The following is a 25715-nucleotide window of genomic DNA, read 5'->3' as shown; positions in this document are numbered from 1 at the left end:
CCTCATTTATATTTCAGTCAGAGAATTTAAACTAAAGTATCTGTTGGTTGTAGAGCATTTGAAATATCTAGATTTGAGGTTTTCATATGAAGATATAATTTTTCTTTTAATATTGAGTGTTCTTTATTTGATATCAACATGTGTACAGCCATTAACAGTGCAAAAAAAATTTCTCCTTGATCTCACATTCACAGTCTTCTCCAGGTTTGATCTACTCAGCAGCCCAAAGTTGTAGTCGTGATTAAAATTGTTGGCTTCAGTCAGGGCTATAGTGAGAGCAGACAAGAGTCATTAGGGAATTTAATTATAAGAGGCCAGCAAATCCTCAGTGAACGTGTGTGAACTCATTTTTCTAAGGCTTTTTCAGTTTGGCCAAATGTCAATAGAGTTACAGAAACTGCAGAATAATCTTTTCTTTATAGAGGGAAAAGTTGTTTTCTAGCCTCTGGTTCTCTAGCCAGGGAAGAATAACAGGAGCAGTGAGATGATTTGATCATATCAGTATAAGCCAGTTTGTACCTATTGCAGCACTGGGGTGGCACATGACTTCTAATTCATATTTTCTTTCTGCCTTCACTGAATTACTTGCAACAAAGAACAAACTATAATTTGTTTTATAATCTGATCCAGAATTTATTTATGATTACCCTGGTCGTCCCCAAGTCTTTGCTTCAAAGTGTAGGGTCCCTAGGATGTGGCATCAAAGCTTAAAACCCCCTGCATTCCCCTCTGGGTTTTCTCTTGGGCACTGCTAAACTATTTTGTCTAAGGAGGAAGAAAAAAATACCATGAGGATAAAATTGCAATCCAGATGGTTAAAGTTTGGCAAAATTATAAACAATTGAAAAGTCAGACCTATAATGAGATGTGTCATGCAGACTTGATAATAGGCAAATGCTAAAAGCCATGCTAGTATGAGTAAGTGGTAATTTGTTTTCCTGCTCTGTTTTGGAGCATCAAAATAGGAGCAGTTAAGATAAGACAGATTAATCCTAATTTTAAGACAGTGTGTAGAATGATGGTTACTACATTATTCTTATTAGATATTTGGAAAAATGAAGACAACTTTAATCACAAAGATGTTTAATTTCATAGTATAATATACAGAATATAAACCCATTTCTAATACCAGAGCTATCTTTAAGTATAGTATGTGATTGATTATAAGAAGTCTATGCAATCCAGTCAGGGAATCATGCTGCATTAATATGTACAGACACAGCAAATGGTGTGAGGGACGTCCACTGTAGTTTTACTTTTCACACACTTTTCAAACAACTCTAATCATGAGCTTTTAATTTTCTTTATTTACATGTAAGCTTGCTCAGTACCTCCAACAAAACTTCCACAAGTGGAGGAATTCTCTGTTTACATACAGAATAATGGTACAGAACTTCAAGTGGGAGTATGAAATAAGGGAATGTTACACTTGCTCATGGTGTCAGCAGTGCACTGGAGCTGGGACAGAAGGACTCCTGGCACAGTCAGTGATGCCACTCTGGCTGCAGCAACACTGAGCCCAGCACTGTGCAATTTACTTTTTGTCATAAGCCAATTTTGCAGCCACTGCTCCAGGACCTGACTCTCACTTATGATCTGAAGGAGGAAGGCTTAACTCTACTACAAGTGTGCAGTCACTCTTACTTTGGTTCCCTAACAGTGCCACACTCAGAGAAACAGCATCTTTTGTTGGCTGCTGTGACAAGGTCTCTAAATAAAGAGATTGCCTTTTAGGAAACATTCTTCAAGGCCTTGAAGAGCAACGACTTACAGTCAGAAATCAGCCTGCACTCATACACTGCAGTGGGGAACATTAACAGCCTCTGAAACTTGTATCCACAAAGATTAGTATTAATAAAGTGGATGTATTGATTTATGAAACAGCATATAAATGAATGATGCACATTAATAAGTCCTATTATTATGAGATTATTCAAAGGAGTGTATTCTGTCAAAGTGATTGTCATTAAAATTATGTCATGTAGAGCACAGGGTGCCAGAAAACCTTTGAGTGATGTCAGGCATAACTTTCTATAGGGGGTTACCATACTGGTAGAAGTGAGGATGATAATAATGCTCTTCCATTGGCATTGAAATGTCCTTGTAAATACCTGAAAGAAAATCTGGTTGTTTTTTCTTTGAAGAATTTACTCATTAGTTGAGGTGGTTATCAGCAACGTTGTGGATTTTGTTGTGGAATGAGGAGTAGGTGTGATCTTCTAGTCAGGCCTGGCCATTAAGGAAGAAAAAACCTTATGTAGTTATATAATTGAAGACAGTGTGATAACATAAGCACATTGAAGAACATGTAAACACCCTTAATTTTGGTGTTTCCTAACCTTTGAGTATGTGAATCTGCAGCCTTTAACAGTTTTAAATGTAGTTTGTGTGTGTGTGTGCGTATTATAGATAAAAGTGGGAATGTGGGATTGTGTTAAAACAGTCAGCAGGCTTTTCAAGTCCATTTTCTTTCAGTGTTAAGACTTTTTGCATGAGTGGGTTGGAAAACTGCCAAACATAATGTATGTTGTATAAATAACTAAGCAATATATCACCATAGCAATATATAAATTTATTTCTTATCATTCTTTTATTTGCAGTCTGTAAGAAAACATTGCTCACTAGCAATGCAGACACAGGGTTACATCTTCATAAGCATACTAACTGTGGTGCTTTGTTCCTTTTCCAGGATTTCCTTTGCATGCTGTTGGAAGACATCCCTAAACAAAAAAAGTAAGAACTGGGCTAGAAAAGCAAAAAAAAAAAAAAAAAGTAAAAAGTAAAAATCAGATTTAAATATCAGCTGTGCCAGCCAGAAATAGTGGGATTTCATTTAGTGATTTCATTTAGTATTGTTCTGTTTGTTTTTTTCAAGTGTGTGTTTCTCTGAAAATTCCCATACATATGGACACAAAAACCTGTGGGCCTTGCTGTTTTATTGCTGTGCCTGCTCTCCCTGAGCAGTGCCTTTAACTTGCCTGTTAGGTCAGAAGTGCTGTCCTGTGTTCACTGTGCAACTGAAGTTCCAGGCATAGCTGCCTACCCAAATTACCCTCTGCTCTGCCTGCCAGCTGCCTTTGGCAAGTGGCCCCCAGGAGCAAGGGTGCCAGAACCTTGCTATGCATCTGGCAAACCAGAGAAAATGCATTTTTCTCAAGAAGTAGGCTGGTGCCATCTCCTCCCTGTCATACAGTGTATCCAGGGAGGAAAGATGGAAAACACGGATGGAAATCCAGCATTAATTGCCTGACATGTCCTCCAGAATCCTCCTTTGTGTGACTGTGACTGGTTGGATATGACTCAGATTGTCTTTAGCAGCACTTGGAGTCTATCCTTGCTTATCTGTTGGTTTGTTCTGTGCTCCTGTAGACTGTGCTACAAATACAGATTCTTTTGTAGTGGAGCTTTACATATTATACTTTTTAAAAATAATGTATTTACTTGAAAAAAGTAACTTTGAAGACTAGTATTCCAAAAGTGGTGATAACTCTGGATGAGTGGTTTGGAGAAAAAAAAAGGAGAGAAGAAATTCATAGAAGTCAAATGTATTGAGGTTTTTGGTGAAACACTTCTGTTCCTAAAGGTTGAGGGACAAAGAAGCTCACTATCATTGAGAAAATGTGTTTTGTGACACTCTGAATTTAGTTAGAGTGGTGTTACATTTTCCAATGCTGTACTGAAGGATGATACTTTGTTTATCTAATTGAATATAATTTCTTGCCGAAATATAAGCAGGAATATTATATGGAATATATACAAAAGTGGATTTTTAGTGGTATGATTATACATTAATTTGTTTAAAAAAACTCGTTTTCCTTCCTTTTTTCTTATGTTTCTCTGAAGTCCGAACCCAGTGCAAAATGTTATTTGCATAAGCATCCAATTTTCTGCCTATACACATGCTAGTATATTTTAACTTTCAGTGAGACTAATGCAAAAGTGTGGCTCCATTTGTGATGCATCACACTCCAGAATGTATGAACAAATTTTCAGATCTATGGTAATTCATTTTACAGTCATATATGTAGCATATCTGAACCAAAATTACCTTGGATGCAGATTTCAACAGGAATGCAAGAATAATAGAATATCTGGATATACAGAAGGCCTTTATTTCTTATCTGCTGCAAGGATGTTTTTTCATTCTTAAATGCATTCTGTTCCTAGTACAGAAATACTCACCTGAGGTAAAAGAAAAGGGAGGAAAGAGAAAATGAAATATTTTTAGAGATCATCTATTGATCAGTTCTTTTTTACACAAAGTTTGTTGTGGGAATGAAGTGCATTTCCATACTAGAGCAACAAAATTCTTTGTAGCACACAAAACCTTCCAGATTTGTGCAATTCTACCAAGCAAATTTTAAAAGTTTAAACTAAATGCTGCAAATTTGACAAATATTAAGCACTCTAAGACACCGAAGTTTGTAATGGAGGCTGGTCTTAATCATTTAAAAAAAAAAAAAAAAGAAGAAAAGAGAAATGTGTAGTAGATAATCAATCCAAATCCTGCCCTCAGCTGTGGCAACAGAGGGAAACTAGTGTAGTTAGCAGTAGAACTTGGCTTATGGGAGATGTTTGTAATGAGAACAGGATGAATATTGACAGAAAATGGTCATGCAAGAGTGTGGAAATTTTCTGTAATTATTACACTGCAGTGATGTAACATGAACTCACTCTCTACTGTTGGATACAGAGGCTACATCTAAAAGATTTTCACCTTTCAGTACTTAATTCCTGTAGTTTTTATTTAAAGGAGATTTTAAAGTACATTCCCAGTGATGAGTAGCTCCAAGATACAGACGTAATTTTTTAAGGGGTAGTCACTGATTTTTGCTGCCTTCTGCGTTCAGAGGAGGAGATTTTTATGCCTGGTTAATAGGGCTCCTTCCCTTCCTGCTCTGATTCAATTATCATGGCATGCTGGCTGCAGAAATCCATCCTGGGAGGAGGATCCTTCTGGTTCTGGACTGCAGCTGAATGCTCACACCAGACAGGCTAAGCACTGCCTTCTGGGCCTTTGAAATTTCTTAACTTGCCTTTAAGGCAGATTATTTGTCTGTGTGAAGGGCTACTGGTGAGAAGGACAAACAGAGATTCATCATTACCCTTCTCTGTTTAGAAAGATTTTTAAAATATTCCATGCACTGGCTGGAGTCTCACATTACCTTGGCCCTTCTGCAGAACACCTTCCCACCTGTAACTGAGGCATTTGACTTGCTCGTGTATTGTTTGAGACTTCACTACATTGAAAAAAACAAGCAAACCAAAACAGACACCAACAAACCCCTCCTGTGTGTCTATATAATACAGTGCACTAGGTTTTATAAAGCTCCTGGTGGCTCTGTTCTCCCCAAGGCTCACACCCAGTCTGTGCTGCATCTTCATCCTCTGCACATCTGCCCAGCATGTGAGCTGGGCCAAGGCTCAATATTTACCCCTGGAACAGAGGGGGAGCTTCACTAGTCTCAGATAAATCTTTAAATCTCTAAAGAGTTGCTACTTGTGCAGCTACTTTGTGACTGCAGATTTTTTTTGAGCAGGTCAGTTCTGGTCTTTGGAGTTTTGTGCTCGTAGTTTTTATTTCATTTCATTCAATAAAATAAACAAGTCTACTACTAAGCTATGGTTTTAATAATATGTGATAGACAAAGGAAGGCATGTGGTACAGCTCTACTATTTGTACTGTTAATAACCCAGGCTCACTAACCACATTCCTTGGATGTCTTCATAATTTGTTGATTAAGTACTGAAATAATGCATCAATTTCAAACTACTCAGCTATACATTTCAGTTGGATATGGCAGACTTTTCTATCCTCCTTTACATATAAAAAAAAATTTCACACTTTCATGGTTTCTTCCTCTTGATTTAGGAAGTAAGTGGGTTTATCCTGAAGTTTGTAGAGTGCCCTGGGGCCTTGTGCAATGAAAACTTGATATATAGACATCTCTTTAAATACTCATTTTCAAGTTATCATTAATGTTAGTGTTTTACAGACCTTGCTCTGAAGCATTGAATCTGGCTATGAACTGTGTGTATGCATGTCAGGAAATAATTCCTAGGCTGATTGGCTTATCATCTAAACAAATAGACAAGGGAGGAGATAATGGATGTAAATCCATTCTCATTTTACAGCAGGGAACTGCAGTAGGAAGCAATGAAGAACCTGAACAATGGAACCCAGATCACACAGTCCAGTGCAGAACCTTAAACAGAATCCCATCCAGAAATTCACACAAACACCACATTTAAGCCCTTACAGATGCTTAACTGCAACCTAAGTGGGTGGTAAGTGCCCTCACTGAACTGCAGCCTCTGCAAACACCAGGCCATCTGTCCTTTCCTACCATGTTTTTTTTTCAAATAGCAATAGTTTATGATAAATTTTTTGGGGTTGTTTTGAAGCCAAGCAAGTTAGTGGAAACCTTTCCAACATCTTCACAGTTCTTCAGTACTGACTCTTAAGAGGTTCGGAGCAGGTCTGCTTATTACTAATATATTAAAAAAAAATAGTGGATGCCTGTAAACTGCTGAACCAAGTTGTTTCTTTTGATAGGTGCCAACAAGAATGTCTGAAGTTGGAATAAAAAAAGGTGTGTCCAAGTAGAAACAAAGAAGATTGCATATGGTCATATGGCAGGTGTTTGGCTGAAACTGGGGGTGCTGCAGGCAGAGAAACAGCAGCACTGTTGTCTTTGCCCTTGGGAAAAAGGATAGTTTTAGGAAAGGCCGAGTAGCTGTCTCGTGGTTTACTGCCTGGGTTAGTGTAGTGGCAGAACAGTGTGATTCCCCTCAGTGTCATAAACGCCAGTTTTTGAAATGAGGGGGTGTATTACATAAATGCTCTACATAGCAAATGTAACATAGATTATTTTGCAGAGTTTTTTTATCATGAGGAAATCTCACAGTGTAAGTTTAGCTTCTGGGGGAGGGAGGAAAAAGGACTACCTGGTATTGTGAGGCTGTTTTTCTTATCCCTTGGTAAGACAAACTAAATGCACAGATAAGGGAATTTTCCCCAGCTCCTAGTTCTGCTTCAGCATTAGAACACTGAGCTGTATTTGTTTTGATTCATGCAATAACAAATTAAAAAAATTGTTATTCTGCTTATAGTACTTGAGACGGAATAAGTGGTACAATCCACATTTACATCTTTAACTGTGTAAAATTTTGGTGCCCAGTTTTAAGCTAGTCCTGTATGCACTTTTTCTAGTAACCAGACAGAAAAGAGAACTCAAGAACATCATCTTTTTCTGAGGAAAGTACATTGATTAACTGTTTGGAAATACTTTTCCTTTTCTCTATTCCCTGTAGAAGGGACTCAGCTAACTAACTTAAGACTAGACACCAATTTTTAGAGCATGATGGTAAGGTGAAGGCAATTATACTTTGAAGGATATAGCAGTCAAATGCTCTAAATTTCATAAGTTTGAATAAATATCAAGGAACAAGCCTGGATGTTTAATAATTTATTTGAATGTGGAACACTACACAAGCATCACATACATGTTAAGTTTTCTGTAACAAATTTATTTATATATTCAAACATGCACAGTGGTGTTTTCCTTAAAATTCAGAATCCTAGCTGTGTAGAAACATTTCTGCTTGAGTGCTGCAATTATTTGAATCACGTGATCAGAGAAAAATTTGTATTGAGTTGCTTTGCCTTCCTGATTCAGAGCTTTGAAATGGTTGTTCTTTCCATGAATGCTTTGCTTGCTATGAGTCTGCATTCCACATGTGAAAGTAGCTGCAAGTGTGAGAACGAGCCTTGCCATGCACAGGACCACACACATCTGTTCTGCTCCTCAGAATATTTGCATTCATTGAGGGCTTCTCCAACTCCCTTTCTCCAGCACTGGCACACAGCACGGACAGTGCCATTTTTAAAAAAAATTGTTTTAAATTTCTTTTTATTTGAGTTCCCTGCAAGTTGGGAAGTCTCCAACCTGAGCTGAAGTAAATGCAACAGAAGTTGGCTACAAAAGTAAAAGGGGAAATATGATGTCTGAATTTGCAAATACTTAGCATGTGGTTATTTCAGTCTCACAGGGCTTGATCATGAGAGACTATTTCCTTTTGTTGGAGCTCCAGACTCTTCTGTGATTTCACTATGAATGTTATCAGGATGTAAAGAAAGTGCAGAAAAGACAAAGCTAGAGTTTATTAGATACTTGGTAACATTGAGAATTAATATCCGTCAGTGCCTTTTAAAACCTAAAAGTTTGAGGAAGTTTGTATTTAATTTAATTTAGTGTTTTATCTTTACATTTAGGCTGCTTCTTTAATAAACTACTGGTTTTGAATGTTTCAGTATAAATGTGCTTGCCTAAGACTTTTTTCCTGTAAAGAAACCAAAAAGCCACTCAGTGAGAAGCAGAGGACCTGTTCATACTTCACGTGTTCCATAAATGTGGTTTACCACCTAACACTTTCTCTGTCAATCCTCATAAGCACTGAATTTATCATTTGAGTTTTGAGCACAGAAAACCTGATCTGCCTGATTTGCTCATGTGACCCGTTATGGTATTATTCATTAAAAACCCAAGAATGTAGTACCACTGCAGTACAACAAATACTTGGAATTAGGGAGTTTGCTTAGCTTCTGAAGGGTTATTTTATGTATATGGAAAAAAAATGGTATTTTTGTGCGTGTCTTCTAATTTTTTTTTCCCCCCCCCAAGATCCGGGTTAACTGTTGAAAGTATCTTCCAGAACTGGCTTGACACTTCTGGAATACCAAAGGTAAATATAAAATACCAGTTCACAGTCCCTTCTGGAGTCTTGCTTTTCTCATTACATTATGTTATTTAAATCATTACCTGAATTTATAACAGGTATGATTTTAAATAAAGAGTTTTGTTTGTACGTGATTGGCTCTTGGATTTGAGCAGCCTGTCTGGTGGAAGGTAGCCCTGCCCATGGCAGGTGGGTTGGAACTAGATGATACTTAAGATCCATTTCAACCCAAACCATTCTGTGATTCCCTGATTGTCCTACTCAAAGAAAAAATGGATTGGAGAGGAAACTCATGGCAAAACTGTTTAAAAATTTAAGCTGAAATATAATTTTCAAACAGTTCTAAATCAATGCAAGTCGAGTACTTCTGTGGTTTCATAAATTTTAGGAGGTTATTACAGCAGCAGCTCAAGTACTTAATATGATTTCTGATAAAGCAGTTTGCTGTTAAGAAGGGTCCTGGCTTTTGTTCCTATTATAAGCTGTATAGATTTCCTGTTTCCCTTTTTTAAGACAAAAATATGGATGAAGGGATGGGTCTACAGGAGAATGCTTCACAGGGTAGCAGTTATGGTCAGTTACCACATTCAAATATTTTTCAAAAGAATGCTCTTACTAAACTCCATTTGTGCATTCCAGTTTTATAGAGGGTACTAGAAAATTTTTCTTGCATAAAAATCACTCTTATTGGGTCAGAGTATGACTTAAGGCTTTAGGGTTGTTAACACTTGATATTTCTTGTCATTGCTAGTCATGCCTTATCTTGAAGTTTTTCTTTTGGGTTGTACATAGTAACTACATATTGGTGGTTGGCAACATGAGACAGTAAAGAAGTGAAATGCTTGCTGTTTGTTGAGATACAGTAAATTTGTAGGCATTGGCAGTGGGAATGACCTCCTAAGTATGTAAATCTCATTCAAGTATGTGATTTGGGGAAAAAAATGGGAAGGGTCTATGAGAGGTATCATTTTCTTTGGTATTTAATAATGTTTAATAGTGAATCTCACATTAATTTCAAAATTAGTATTAAGTATTAGTCCCAAGAACAGCAGGCTGCTGATTAAATACTTAAGTGATACTTACCACTTGATTATTTTTTTATCTGAACATGGAGATTTTTGTGTGTGTTTTTAATACCAGCACAGAGAATATAACTGATTCAACTGATGGTTGAATTCTGTTTGAGAAATAATCTGAAGAAAGCATAACTGCTACCTTAACATATATACTTGTTCTTATACATGGAAACCACACTTTGATGAATAGGCACTTCCACTCAAGAAAATTGGTATTTTTTTTTGTATTAACAAATTTGCAGACTGGAAGATTAAAAGATCTTTCTTAAGTTGTTAAAAATGTAAATGAGCATAGATCAACAGTATCAATTGTTTAATGTCTTCTGTAGTGATAGCAAGCACAATAAGAAAGAAGTTTTTGAATGTGAGTTATTAGTGCTGTGTTTTTTCTGAGATTATCAGTTCTACTGACAACATTGCATCCCATTTTCTTAGAATAAAGATTTTGGGAAAATATAAAACTGTAATCAATGTATATAGTACTGTAGCATGCATAAATGTTAGATGAATCATGAAGATAAACAAGACAGACAAACTCAGTCTGTATGTTGTTGACTCTGAAAAAGATAGAGTATCCACCGGAAAGTTTTCTAGATAGACCATAGGATACAGAGAATTTTGTTTGCAACAAACTGTCAAAAAAGATGTAAGGTCTGTTATTATTTAAATAGGTCTGTATTTATCTAAAGAAGGTTATTGGCATAAAATGGCCTTGTAATTTATTTAGCCATTCCTGTAAATTGCAGTTAAGATACTGCTAAATGAGACACAACAGTGGTGTATTTTTGTTTGTAGAATAGTTCAAAAGTTCATGAAAATGGCTTATATAAAAAGATACATCATTAAGTGTTAGTAAGGACACAAATTTGTTACAGAGCTCTTGAAGTTCAGGTGTGATTTAAAGTATTGTTATCATTTTGGCAGGTTTAATTTAAGTTTCTTCTGCATTGCACGTGATTGCTGATTTAGGAGAAAATCACAGACATTTGAGATCCGAATAGTGTTGTTACAAAGTATTGTGTGATTACATTCTAAAATGGGGTAAGGTGCTGCCTCAGGTTAGATGCTCAGGGGGCACTGAGTAACTTGATGTCTAGGTTGAATGTAACTTTTAAAAGTTAGAGTTGAAAGTATTGGCTGTAACATTTTAGTGCCTTTGTTGTTCTGAATTCCAAAAGTGAAGCTTAAAACAGAGTTTTAGGAGTCTTAATTTAGGAGTCTCAATTTATGAAGTGAATAATTAAGAAAAAAAAAAGCTTTTGAGATTCTCAGCTGGGACCATGAGTCTACATTAAGGATGAGGAGGATACGTTACTGGATTTAGTTTTATGACCTGCTAAAACATTGGCTTGCCTCTTCAGTTAAAAGCCAGATTTTGTTTTTCTTCAGACTGCCTTTCAGTATCATGTGTGTTCAGTTCAGAGGTAAAGTACTTGTAGTAGTAGAGTAAATTTGCACAAGTAATAACTTGGTTGAGACGTTGAAGTGCGTTCGAAACTAATGTTCAGTTTCTGCAGTAAGTGTGGGCTGGATTCCTTGTGTTTGTTCATTAGGATTTCTTTTAAGTTTAATAAATCTCAGGCAGTCATTTTCCTTCCCTTTTCCTATTAATTGCATTGCTGAACACAAAAGCTGTGTTATGTGCAGAATGGCTGAGCTTCTGTGTACTGGAAAGGAGTTATGTTTGGTATCTAAGAACAATAACAGTTTCCTGCCTGGCTGATCAATGCTGGATTGAGTTCACATTCCCAAGCTCCCACTCTCCCACCTACATGTGCAGGGGGTGAAAACATAGCAAAGGGAGGGAGGACAGGCCCTCTTTTTTACAGAAATGTTGAAGGTAGACTTGCTTAATGAGGACACAGCTGGGCTTGCATAGCAATAAACATTGATTTTAATTCGTTGCTTGTAAAAACATCCAAAGAAAAGCACAGAAGTTAGCAACCAATTAATTTTTAGCCTGCTCATTGTTTTCTTTACTCAATGGAAACAAACCATTAAGGTTTAAAATATTTTTCGTGCTACCTTTCAAGAAAACAGCTTTTCTGTATTAATTAGGAAAGAGTAGGCTTTGGTATGTCTGAAATCTCTCCAGTTTGGGGTTCCTTATAAGTAGTTTTATTGCATCGGAACAAGGTTATGAAATAATGAAAAGTCAAATGCTACTCTAGGAAATAATATTTGAGATCTTTTTAGTGCAGGAAGAGTTGGGCCTGAAGCTGAGGTAGAAATTTTATGTGACAGAAACAAGTTGCCACCTACCGTTCCCAGTGGTCTAGGGTTTTTAAAAAACCTAAATTTTACTTCCTTGAAAATTTCCCTGTTTTCTAGGCTTTTAGAAAGACATGTTTGTGACTGGAAGGAGTGAATATGTGAGGAAGATGTATTTCACACATGTAAAAACACATACTATACACCTGATGTCCATGCATCCCTCTGTAGTGCTAACCCAAAAAGTGTGACCTGCTGATTCATTACGGAGTGCAGGGCCAACCTAAAATCTGAGGGTTTATGTCCATATGTGATTGTATTAAAAAGAGTTATATCTTGCTACTTTTAGAGAAAGATGTTGTAACTTGTACTCTGGACTGTGTTGGAAATTCAGAGCACGTGGCAGTAGTTCTCAGGCAGAAAGGTCTAAATGTAAACCAGCAAACTACTTTTCCAGTTGCTCCAGAGGCAACTGTATAGTAGTGAGAGGACTCAGTGAAATTAGAAGAGGAAGAAACCAAAGAGACCATTTTAGCATACTCTAAACATATTCTCATAGTATAGATAATATTTTATCATAATATAGATAATATAACCCTATATGATACATAAATCATATGTCATATGCTATATATCATATATATGCTACCTACAATTATTTAGTAATAAGCATATTATTTAGAGATCCTGTGGTATTGTTGTTAGAGATGCTTGCTTTATTAGATTATGAATCTGATCTTGCAACTAAATAGGTGGTTCTGGGGATTCAGTGATTCGTCTCTACGTAATAACTTTCTTCACAAAGCAGAGTTGCTAATGTGGATATGAAGGATATATTTGGATTACCAATTTGAAAAACATTTCTGCCATAGTATGTGAAAGTCCTGTTGCGGTGTGCTGAGAGTACCTCCTTCATGTGGCACCAGTGCCATGGTCTGGGAACCACGGCAGGGTTGGATCGGGGTTGGACTTGATGATCTCAGAGGTCTTTTCCAACCCAGCCGATTTTATGATTCTATTGTTTCAATAGGGTTTTGTCTCTTGGAGGTAGACATATTTTAAGGAAGAGGAAGTTTGACTTGAACAGAATTTCTCTGTAGGGATGTTGTGTTGAAAAATATCAGATCAGCATGCTGACCTGAAAAGAATGTGTTTACATCACCACAGCGACTCTTGGAGGAATTAGAACATTTAGAACATGACCATCTTTCTTAGAAAATGAATAATGTCAGAAAAACTTGATTTTCCATTTCAGTGAATAAAGCTGTACACATGAAAACTGCACAAAATCAGTTGGAGAACTCACTGTTCTTACAGGAGAACATTCTGGGCTGGATTTCTTTTTCAGTAATTTTTATTTGCTGCAGATTTACTGTTTCTTGCAATGTGGATGCACCAACCATCTTGTCATTTTCAGATGTAGCCTGCTACCTGCTTAGTTTCTCTGCCAAATTCTGGTAACAGTAGTGTTTTAAAATCCTTACAATTGTTTTCTCAGTCAAATGCTTCAAGCCAGACTTGATCATCTAGTGAGCTACTGGATAAAATACTTTTCTGTACTTCCATTTTCTGAACTTCTTTTTACAAAAGATTGGAAGCCAGGTTTTGCCTGCTGAAACAATTTTCAGGTCATACAGACTGTTCTGAGGGCACATTATATTCTCAATCTCCAAGTAAGCTAATTTTCTAACTAGTGTTCTTTTTTTCCCAGTAAATCATCTGTGCGGTAAGAAAACAGTTGTATATCCTACATTTTATCGTAGTGCCTTTAAATTATCCATTTCTGATATTGCAGAGATGATGGCATCAACCTTAGAAAGTAAGCTGTATCATTCTAGTGTGGTAGGTTGAAACTAGGAGGGAGTCCATTTTTTGTTTTCTGTTAAATGGGAAGATGTAAAAAGGTACAAAATTGCAATTTGTAGACTGGTGAAGTTAGCTACATCGTCTAGGAGAAAACGACTTTTCTGTGCTCTTGCTGGTGTCCATGTAGATCTGAATATATAAATGTCAGGGTGTATATGTGGTGTAAATTTCAGTAATTGAGGGGAACATAATATCTCTAGAAATGAGAGGTTGGAAAATGACTACATTAGTTATCAATTTCCTCTGCTTTGCAGGAGCTCTTCTGAAATTCATTTACAGTAAATATTTTTATTCCACATTTTCATCTTTTTCTTTTTGCCTTCCAGTATCTGAGGACTGTTGGAAAGCCTAAAATGGTATTGATTCAATGTTCACCTTAGGTAAAACTACCTTCTTGGTTATCAATACTGACTGTCTTTGCATAAGAGCAGCACAGAGGAACTGAAGTTATAGACAACATATGCAAAGTGCGTGATTATAATTTTTCACTTAGTTATGAAATATTTCCATTAGCCATCACAGACAGAACAATTTAAAACCGGTTTCTGTTTCAATGTAAAATGAAACAGTTGTCTGTTGCACAAATCTCCTATTGTTTTCTAGGCTATGCACAATTCTGAAAGTTCCTTTTATGCTTGGAATCTGGTCTGGCTTGAAGAGGAACTGGTGTAAACCATTGCCTAAGTTATTTACCAGGATATTAGGCCTACCTTCACCCAATTGGTAGAAAGTGCTTCTTTCTCCCCCCATTTTTCAAAATTTATGTTTAATCCTGATGTTGCAAGACTGAAGGATCCTAGCGTGCTTTGACATGTTTTAACTGTTATACAGGACAACTCCATTAGTAGTCTCTGAAACAAAGTCTTCACAAGTGAAAAAGGACAGAGGATGGACTAATCTCTTAATTTCTATTGTGAAGGGATTTAAGTATGACAGTCAGTGTCATGTGGACAGCCAACAGGACAGTTGATAGAGGGTAATGCAGTCATTCTCACTTTAAACTGGGTGTACCATCACTCTTTTATCTGGTGTAAGTAAGCTTTTGAAGTACAGAGGAATACAGTAGGAGACAAAATGTTCTTAAAAAATCTTCTCCCCCTACCTCCCTTACCCTCCTTCTCTCCCTTCTTTTCCTCTTCATCTACTCTCTCTCTTCCATGCTCTCTCTTCCAATCCCAGCAAAATTTCCTAGTCTGGTTATGAGCTAAATCTTATTGAAGCATAAATAAGTGAACAGTTGACTGCACAAGCAGCGTGGTGTGACTGCAGCTTGTTAGGCCCACCCTGTTTCTGTCCCTGCCCTCTTCCCTCTGCAGGTGTCTGCACTGGCATGTTGGCTCTCACCTTGTGCTGCCGGGCTGTCATCTCAGTAGCTGAGCGTCCCAGGTAGGATGTGCACAGCAGCCAGCTCCAGGGAACCCCAGCTGTTGGCTCCACAGGGTATATTACCAATAGAAAAAGTCAGTAACAATTCCCCTTGAGTTTCCTTCACTACTCTGCAGCTATTAACAAGAAAACAGGAGCTGCCTCTGGGGTTTAACACACAGTATATTTGTATGTTTATGGATTTTCATCCTAAATCAGCTTCAGGGTCTGCAGGTCTGACAATCAGTGTCTCTGGTAATTTTTTCCCTGATTTTCTCCAAACATTTGACAGGAAAGAAAGTGTAATTCTTTAAAGGATTTAAAGTATAAATATGTTTCATTGTTTCTGTGGTTCAGTGTTTCCCATAACTACTTCTGTGGGAATATTCAATCTAATTTGTTAACTGATCCAAGGAAATACTGTTTAGGTAGTTGCATTCATTTGTGTTTGCAATTAACATCATTTTTTGTTCGTAATTTTGTTCATTCTCTTTGAACTATACTCTGTTCTTCTTTCTTTATTCAAATGCACTCAGTTCAAGAGTCAAGTTATAGGAGCTTTCAGAATTATCATAGTAAAAAATTTGTCATGGCTTTACAAAAGAAAAATATGTTACTCAGTTTCAAGTAGACCTTGTGAGTACAAAATAAAAAACTATAGTAAGATTTTCTACTGTGATACCTCTGTTAAAAAGTTCTTCTTTGTTTAATAGTTCCTAGTGAAGTTGCTTCTATTTAAAGCATTGAGTTTGATCTTGGCTTTGATCTAAAGCTTTTGATCTCGAAAGAAGGATGTTGTGGCAGTAAAACAAAAATGGTAGAAAAGATTTTTTCTTTTTTTTTTCCAAGTGGTAAAGGATACTTTCAAGACTTAGTATGGACTTACCTTTACTTAAATCTGTTTGCAAAGTCCATCTGATTCTGTATTTTTGAGGGTTTACTCAAATGCATGCTTTAATGAACCCTATTCTTCTACAAGAGCACAGATTTTTCTTCTGAAGCTTCAGGGAAGCTTCAGAATGAATTCAAGGAATTGCCATATATAGTATAAGAGTATAAAAAACCCCTAAAATACTGAAAATACCTTACTAGCATAATTTTAACTGTACCAAGTATGATACAGTCTATCTTTTTTTGCCTTTTGTTTTTTAAATATAAACACAAAGTACTTTATAAAATTGTAATGTAAGGATTTATAGTATTCAGATTTTGCATGGCTGACATGGCTTGGGTCTCTCCCATCGTGGTGGAGTTAGAATATCCTCTTCAGAGGCTGCAGATACACCTGTTGAAGTCCCAAATTTAATCACATCCTCACAGCATCTTCTCGAGTAAATAAAGCATTTAGCCGAGGCTTAGGTAATGGGCTTTGTGTGCTACAACATGACTAAAAAGCTGCTTTGCATCTTGATTTAAGATGCATTTCAGACCCTCCAAGGGAGTTTAATAGTTGGATTTGGGAGGTGCAAGCAAGTACGGAGTCCAATCTTGGATCAGTTGTGATACTTGCTCTCTTGAACTAGCCCCGTTAGGCCATTCCTCTGTCGCACAGACCTGTGACAGCGGCTGTTTATAGGAAGGTTCATAGGAAAGCGGCTTTCATAGTAAGGTTCTCGAAGAGAGTGGGTATCTCTAATAATCAGGCTGCAAACCCGTGACAAGCGTGCCTGCCGAGCTTGGGAAGGGCCGGCCCGGCCCACGGAGGGAGCGCGGGGCGGCGGCAGCAGCGCCCGGGCCGGGCCGGGCTCCGAACCCGCGGGGGATCCGGGCCGGGCCGGGCCGATCGCAGCCGAGCGGTGCCGCGGCCGGGCCGCCCCGAGCCCCGGCCCTGACGTGTGTGAGGCTCCTCCTCCCCGCGGGGCTCCGGGACCCCGCCGAGGTGTTTCATTTCCTACCAGGGCTGCGCGGTGCCGCTGCCCAGGCGGGAGCGGGGATGGCCCGGCCCGGCCCGGGATGGCTCCGCACGGCTCGGCCCAGCTCGGCACGGGGCGGGCGCGGCTCCGGGAGCCGCCGGGGCCGGGCGGGGGCTGTGCCGGCGGGCGGAGCGGGCTGTGCCGGCGGACCGGGCTCTGCCGGCGCTCTCCGTGGCCGCGGAGCGGGGACCCGAGCCCGCCTCAACCTGCGCTTTCTCCCCCGTGTAGCCCCTGCTGGAGGAGGTCGAGACGTGGAAGGAGTGTCAGCTCGTCCGGCAAGTGCGCGGCGAGGTGAGGAGGGAACCTTTCGCGGCTGTTACATTGCACCTCGCTTCTTGCCCTTGCAGATCTGCTCCTGGAGTTTTCCACCTGACTCACCACCCCCAGCCTGCCACGCTTTTGCTTTAAAAAATAATTGCTTTCGTATTAAGTATAAAAATATTTGTAGGGGCAAAAAACCCCAAGTGTCATTGCTCTGTGAAATAATAAGAACCCCACCAGCCAAATTTGACATTGATAGTCTGGAACAACGTTCGAGTGAGTGGCTGGAAATAAATCTCTTACTTGAACTAGACGGTGTACGGGATAAAGCGCAGAGATTTTGCCCAGGATTTTTGCACGCTGCAGTGATAATTTTCCATTTGGCAACCTGGCGTGGCATCAAACACGTTCTTTGTGCAAAAAACCTTAAACTGAAAGCTCTGAGATGAAGAACACCACCTCGCACTTGGTCAGTGCACAAGTAACTGTGCACAAGTAACCAATCTGCAAACAGATTGCCTAAGACCATGCCACTCTGTATGGGAAAAGTGTTCTTCCCTATCCAGTGAAGCAATTAAAAAAATTGTCTTGAGTCTCTTATAGCTTTTTACCAATGCTGAATAGCTGCGCTCAGGTTGTGTCTTCTTCCTAAAAAAGCACCATGGTTTTGAACTCCAGGTCACAAAATGGATTCAGACAAACCAGAGGGTCAGAAAAAGCAGCAAAAAGAAAAGAAAACAGGATGAAGTAATTTTCCAGAAGGTAAGCGATCTGGTAAGCGGTCTGTTTGGGTAACGGGACAAAGGGCAGCAGATCCGAAATGCTTTCCGATTACGCCTCCCTAAGCTCTATCGCGATGTTATTTACCGTCTTCGACAAGGTGATAGTAAAAAAGGGTGTTACAGATAAAGTTTCACAGTCACTCTGTAGTTACAATGGCAAGAATGTAACAATCTTTTCAGATTGTTAGTGTAGAAGACAAAATTTTCCTATAATTGTGTTTAACTGGACCATTCTGAGGAAGAAAGAGAAGAGTGCTTTCATCAGAGAAATGTAGCACTTGAGAGCTTTTAACAGGACCTGCACCACTATTTTTGGATACTGGTAGCTGAGAAACAGTTTTCATGGTGGATATTCGGACAATGATAGATGTGATGTGTATGTTGAAACAAATATTCAGACTATGCTTGTTGACTTCATTCAGAGTGTGAGTTTGAAAGTCATCTATTTGCAGTACAGATTTCAGTTAATGTTGATGTGTCTAGAAGGTTATTTTAAAAATTACTACAGAAGATTCTTAAACCTGAATGCAACTAAACTTGAACTATTTTTAACCAGCAATTTTGATTAAGCTATTATGAGAGACTTGTTCTTAACTTGCAATGTAGAGAGGTAAGTAATTAGCTGATATTTTAACTAAATAGCTGTCCTCTGAGGGAAAAATTTGAATAAAAAATAAAGATGCACTTCCAAATGCATTATTAGAACTATGGGAGTTTTTACTTGTTTTGGTTTTGCAACAAATTTATGATTGTTTTTTAAAACTCTTGTTACTTCTGAAGGATTAAAATAGCAGTGTGTTGCTTTGCTGTTTTGACAGTGCTTCTAGAATGCATGATGAATCATTGCTGTTTCTGTAGCCAAATTCTTGCTGATAGCATGGCTGCCAGTTCCTGGGATGTGATGCCTTAGTACGGACATTGCAACTCTATGACAAATGTCCTCAAAGTACCTTGTATAGGAGTGATTTACCAGCTCTATGGTTAGCTAAAAACCACCAAAAAGCATCCTTTTATTCACTACTTGCATTTTGTAACTGGAAAACATAATTTTGGAAAGATGTTCTGTGTTGTACTTTGGAATGACGTGATTTAAACAGAGATAGCATAAACTGTTTTGCTAGGTAATTCCATTTTTGTTTGTATTTCTGTATGTGAATGTTTGTTTGCATGTATGTGTAGCTATAGCGGGCGAGCATTAGTCTGTTCAAAAGTATTCTTGCCAGGAGTTTGCCAGCAATGGAGAGCAGAGTAATACCACGGTAATTTGAACAGTCTGATTTAATTCCTTTCTTCTTATACAAAGTGATGATGACTGCATCATGAAGGTCTGATTTTTATGTTAAGAGGTCTATCATTTTATGTTAAGAGGAATAAGACTTTTTTAGGTTAAAAATTGTATCATCTTGGGAATTTGTGAGCAAAATCCATTGATAGGATAAATAACCCTAGTACAAACCATAGTCTACATACATTTTGAAGTAATTTTTAAATGGTACAAAGTAGATCCTGTGTTACGCCTGAACAGTAGGTTTAGAAGTGCCTTATGCTGTTACACCAGTCCTAATCTCTTATTATAGGAGAAAGCTTCCTTAGTACTTCCTTAGTACTGATAAAATTCTATTTCTGTTGGGGGAGTTGTTCTCCTGGTGCTCTGTTTGTGAGAGAGAACTTCAGCACGTAGGCTTGCCGTGTTAGAAATGCAAAACCTGATGTGTAAACCTAAGATATACTCATTGTTTTTCAAACAGTAATTGTAGAACAAGGTCTGTGAATTTAAATTGAAGGTGAGCATAACTGTTGTCTTTTAATATCCTAAGTATCCATATCCCGGGGATGCAGTGCAGCTTCCCAGCGCTGCATCGGCCGGGTACTTACCTGCATGGGAAGGAAGAGGTAGAACAATAACCTCACATCTGGGACTAAATCACTGACTAGTCACTGAGGTTGGAATTCTTTAAGTTGCGTAGAAGTTTGGCCGTTGCAATGGTGGTTTTCCAATACAGTTACAGATGAGAGAATAGAAGAAGGGTGAGGACCTCCTGGAAGTGCTTCATTGTACTGTTTAGTTTCAGAGTTGGTTGCAGCTGGGTTTTCAGTGAGTGCTTACCAGTCAGTGCCACTCCCAGTCAGTGTGGATGGTGCTAACCTCTGTTCCACCAGGATTCTTGGGTTTTAGCTGTGTCCGTATTAGTTTTTAGCAGAAATGGTGGTATACAGCAGTTAAAGTATCTTTCAAGATAAAAAAGAGAACAAGAAAGAGAAAAGTGTGTAATGGAAAAGTGAGGCACCCTTTCAGAAAGTAGAGAGGTAGGAATAAAAGCATGGAGTGAAAAGAGGGAGCTGAGAAAGTGAGCAATAATAAACAGAGAAGTCAGAGAGTTGGTACCAGCTCATATCACAACTGTGATTAATGTAAGGATACTGATTTGCTACATCTAGAAAACTGAGCTTGGCTTTAATCTTGTTTATCCTTTCCAAGCAAGCACAATCTTCTTAAATGTAGCTTCTAAACTTGCATGTGCCTGTGCTGTCCAATTTTCCTCTGTCATTTCTTTTCTTTGTGATAGGAAGTCCTATTTCTAATACAAGATGGGTGACTTTACTATACTGAGACACCTCCAAATCAAAGCAACTGCTGCATCCAAGTACAAAATCTAGGACAGAGAGGTAACTCTGTAGTAAAAAGTGAAAGAGAATTGTGAAGGAAAGGTTTCTGACAACTGCCGGGGAATTGCTTCTTGAAAAAGTTGCCTTCTAAACAGTTAAGTTTGTAGGAGCTGACTGTACTTGCACTTAGGTTTATTTAAAGAACATTTGAAGATACCATGTGGTGGATAAGAACTACGTGACCAGGAGTGTGAACTGTGCTCAAGGGGCGTAGGAACCACTGGGGAAGGTTGTGTAGAAAGTTGTGCTGGTTTCTGGTGTGGCCCCACATGTGGTGGATTAGAGCAGAGTAACAGAATCAGTGGGTGAGAGAGACTTTTACTCAGATAGCTGTGAGTTCTCATACTTTTGCTTTTCTTCCATATTTGGGAGGGCGGGTGGGGTTTTTTGGATGGGGATTTCTTCTGTTGTAGCTTTTTTTCATTACTAACATTTTTGCTGCTCTGTCTCTGCAGTTTCTTATATTTTCTTAACAGCTTTTGTCCCAGTCTTTTTTTCCTGCTTATTTTTCACTCCTCTTTACTTTCTCTGTTTTCTTTGGACTCCTTTGGTTACCTTTGGTACTGTTCATTCCTTTCTATTTACTTTCAGTAACTTTATCTGTTTGAAAAAAAAAAGGAAAAACAAGTTGAAAAATTGAAAAAAAGGTGTCATTTGCTCACCATGTTTTCTGTTTATAGTTCTCTATAAATACTCTTCTTACAATGTGTGTATACATACACAAGTTTAAACACACTCACCCCTAGCATTCTTCTTTTGTCATTCTTCCTATTCTCTTATATTTTTTACTCCTCATTTATTCTTGTGCTGTCTTTTCATCTTGTCATTTAGCTGCTCAGCACAGTTAGCAATCAGAATGTATACCAATACAGGATGTGAAATTTAGAGAAGGTATAACAGAGCTTGGAAAGAATTGTTCGGTTAAAATTAGCATTGTTTTATTACGAAGAGTGTGAAATAAATATTAAGTGTTATTATTATTTTTGTTGTAATACTTGAGTGTGTCTGCTTGAACCAGTGCTGAATGTTAGGCAGAAGAAAATAACCTTTCAGTCAGCCCAGTGGAATTGTAGCATGCAATCTGTGTCCATTGTGGCATTTGAGGGGAAACATTTTTCGTTAGAAGACCGATTCACTTTTACTTGACTTTCAGTCTTAAAACATAAAAGCTGCTTTGAAAATGTTCCAGTGGTATAAAAAGTGTAATAGGATGAGACACACGGTATACAGGTACCCAGTATTTAGGAAAAACATTGAAATATGTGTGTGTGTGTGTGTGTGTGTGTATATATACGCACAGTAGGTAAGGAAAATGTTTCTTGCAAATTATCAAAATTGCATTTCTCTGTTTCAGTTTTATTTTGATTGTATACTGAAACTTTGAGGAGTAATTCAATGTTACCAGAATAATTTCTGCTGCTTTCTCAGAAATATTGTTTTAATGTGTTTAAAGTTTGTCTGCTGGTTTACCAGCAATGTGACTGTCATTTGATTTTTTTCCTATTGGTTGTTGCTGTTGATCATTTTGTTTTGCTGTCAGTATTTAAGCTCTATGAATAACCTGAGCAAAAATGACTGTTGAAATGGCTGTTAAGTTTCTAATAAAAAACAAAAACCCCAAAAGAGTTGTGATATATATGACTAACACTAAGTGCTGTAACTCTTTTGTTCTTTAACAACGAATTCACAGTGTAACTGAAATACAAGAAACAAATCTTGTAATTCACTAAAATGAGTCTTCTTGATATACTTTAGGTAGAAAATGTTTTGAAGTCTCAGAAAAAGTATTGATTAAAAAAACTGTGTGGTGTAAGAGAGCTCTTCGTTAGGGAAGTTTATTCAGGATGATGTGTTTCTGCTAATTCAGGTAAAGACTATTAATATATAGTGCATTAAAATTACTTAAAATCCGCAATTGCCATGTATTTTTTTGTTTCTCAAAATGAATGTTTTTACCTGAATCCAACAAACTAAGAATCAAAGCAAGGATCAAATCTGAAATAATCCCAGATCTTGTGCACTGCATAGTGCTTAACAGCTGAAACAAACATGGTGAAAAGTCCTCAAGTGTTACTCAGAAAGTCTTCAGTGGCATTATTTGCTGTACCAAATTAATCTCACAGAACTTTCTAGGAACCCTGTAAACTGGCCTTCACTGATTACAGAAAACATTGAATTCCTTTTGAGATCGGGAATTTGAATGGAAGACTTTATACTCAGCTCATGCACAAGGTCTGAATTGCAGTAAATGTTCTTAAGCTATCTGGGAAATAGAGTAGTTTAAAAAACTTTTCCTCTGAATACATGTGAATATTATTTCAGGCCACTGGAACTAAATGTTTTTAGTATTTAGTTTTGCTTCCCTGTAAGAATGTCTGTATTTATGAATTGTTTGGAAACTGTAATTGTGCAGCTCTAGACAGCTATGGTTTTTTAGGATAGTGCTGCTTCAGAATTCAATTAACAAATATTTAATAAAACAAGAAAATACTATGTCCGTGTATAAAAAAATAAAAATTCAAAATTTTAGTGGAATTTTTAGTTTAGCAATATTTTTTTTTTTTAATAGTCCAGTTCTGATTACAGTATCAACTTATTTTAGTTGGAGTAGTGGTAGGACCTTAGTTTTCTTTTGAAGAGCACCTATCTCTCTTAGCAAGAGATTGTTGTTGCACAGTATATTTGACATTGAGTCTGCCAGAGGGATGTTGTTATTGTGTTGTCAGAGATTGAATGTTCCTATTAGGCCACATTCAGGCTGCATTTATAGATCAGTGAAGCAACTTATCACTACAGGTCTGTTGATGCATCTCCTCCCTGTCTGACTCTGAGATGGCCGTTTGTAAACGAGGATCTCTCAGGCCAGCAGGGCTACCTGTTGCAGTAGTTTGAAGTTGCAGATGATTGCATCTTGTTGTGCTGTCCCAGCAAGCACCCGTGCTGTGCAGGGGAAGGTTAAGGCTACTTTGTTATAAAACACAGGGTTTCTGCGGGAAAGAAAAAGGCAATTTTAGTGAAGAGTTTTATTCCTTTTGGTTTGTAGGAAGAATTAGTTATATACTATTCAGATATCAGTCTCCTTGGAGGCATTTTAGTAAGGTGGTGTTTATATGTGTTATTATATGATGCTGTCTAAATGAATTACATTACTGGGATTGACTACTGCCAGTAACTTTTTCTGCTGTTGTTTCTTGTTATAAAGCCCTATTTTTGGTGGTTGATCCTTCATACCTTAGCTTAGAAAAAACTTCTGTCTTTAATACAGGAAATGGAAAATGTGAGAACAGTTTTTTCTTTCCAAAATAACATAAAAAACAAAAAAAAATTCAATTGTTTTCAATACTTCTCAAATGTATGCCCCCACCAGTGTTTGGTGCACTTCTTTGAAACATTCCATAAGTTTTTTCTACAGACTTTTCTAATGGATTTTTTACTAGTTGAGAATATACACTTGTGCATGGCAGCTGAATTGATTTAAATGTCCCCAGGTTCTTTTTGATGTGATTGACTATAAAGACAAAGAAGGTTTAATGGTCTGCTTGCTCAAATGTGTGCTTTATTTCAGTCTAACATTTATTACACATTCTCAGAAATAGGCTTAACTTTTTTTTGATGACTAGTCAACTATTGTCCTCATTCTGTGTCTGTTTTCAGTTTTGGATTATGTTCACATACTGTATAGTAAAAGCATATTTATAGGAGTCTGTAAGTGTAGACATTTTTATTTAAAGAAATGTGTGAGCATGAAATGTAAAGTCTAGACCTTTTACAAAACACATTAGAAAGGTTTTGGTAGTTCCTAGCCCTCTTTTTGATGGCCACAATTCTAAAATACTCATGTGTAGAACTTAAAATACTCTTATAATCCTCTCCTCCCCTTAGAGACTCCTGAGAAGCTCTTTTAGAGCAGGAAGGTTAAAAGCAGGTACATTCTTTGTTGCTTTAATTAAACAGACAGGATTGAATTCTTAAAGATGTGTAAATTATACTGTACTGCCTGTAATTTTCTTGTGTTATTTTTTGTGTGGGCACAAACAAAGTGACCATTCACAAGTGTCTAGCTCCTCTCATCAGATACTTCACTTGCAGGTTTTCTGAAACCTATACCAACATTTGAAACTAGACTACTGCTCAACATTAGCGTGGATATTTATGCTCTATAAATATATATATCTATATACATATGGACAGTACTTTTCATCTGATAAGACACAAACTGCCTAATGTCTGTCAGTTTATTGTGAGTGCAGTCTCACATGTGTGAGTGATTAGAAAATACTTTCCCCTTTGTGCTGTTGAGCCCAGTTGTTAACCTACACTGAGCTACACCTGGGCACTCATCATGTCTGAACAGCATTCTTGAAGCACAGGGTATTGATACTTAAATTTTCCGTAGTCTTGATTCAAAAATGATTGCCAGTGACAATTTGCTTAATTAAGCAGAAGAAATTTTTTGTCCTTCTCTGCTGAAGTTCACAATCATTTTTCAAGAAAAGCTTTTATTTATATCTGGAAAAAAGTACTGATGAGAAGGAAGCTCAGGCAATTATGTTGCTTTGTATTTCCTTTTCCCTTTTCTGCCTTTAACTTAGGCAACCATCAGGCATTTTCAGTGGAAGTTGTTAGGTCTCTACCATGTTCCTGTAAGAGCTGCTGTGGGGAAAGCCCACGTGAAGGCGAGGCAGACGTGTGAGCTCCATCGTTTCTGGCAGTCTAACAGATGGGTGAGGGGGAATATGGTCTGACTGTCCCAACCAGAGGAAATGTTTTTATTACCACTTCAAGCCTGAAAGATGGTTTAGTCATGAGGCACAAGTTCCTTGTTGAAATTGGAT

At 37.7% G+C, this 25715-nt stretch overlaps 1 protein-coding gene across 15 annotated transcripts in view; it reads left to right on the top strand.

Moving 5' to 3' along the window:
• Positions 1 to 25715, top strand: part of AOPEP (aminopeptidase O (putative)) — a 168092-nt gene that overhangs the window by 60647 nt on the left and 81730 nt on the right. For 8 of the 15 annotated variants that reach the window (XM_064641348.1, XM_064641345.1, XM_064641344.1 and 5 more), the window contains 4 exons: positions 2690 to 2733; positions 8685 to 8745; positions 17399 to 17461; positions 18110 to 18193. The exons of 1 other annotated variant lie outside the window; for it this stretch is intronic. In XM_064641348.1, the coding sequence (XP_064497418.1) occupies positions 2690 to 2733; positions 8685 to 8745; positions 17399 to 17461; positions 18110 to 18193 (252 nt within the window). Of the gene's footprint in view, positions 1 to 2689; positions 2734 to 8684; positions 8746 to 14218; positions 15924 to 17398; positions 17462 to 18109; positions 18194 to 25715 lie in introns of those variants that run through there. 6 more of the 15 variants (XM_064641349.1, XM_064641351.1, XR_010426536.1 and 3 more) reach the window with 4 other exon arrangements.

Source organism: Pseudopipra pipra, chromosome Z, assembly GCF_036250125.1.
Source record: "Pseudopipra pipra isolate bDixPip1 chromosome Z, bDixPip1.hap1, whole genome shotgun sequence".
Taxonomy (NCBI): Eukaryota; Metazoa; Chordata; class Aves; order Passeriformes; family Pipridae; genus Pseudopipra; species Pseudopipra pipra.
This window is presented reverse-complemented; position numbering and strand designations above follow the sequence as displayed.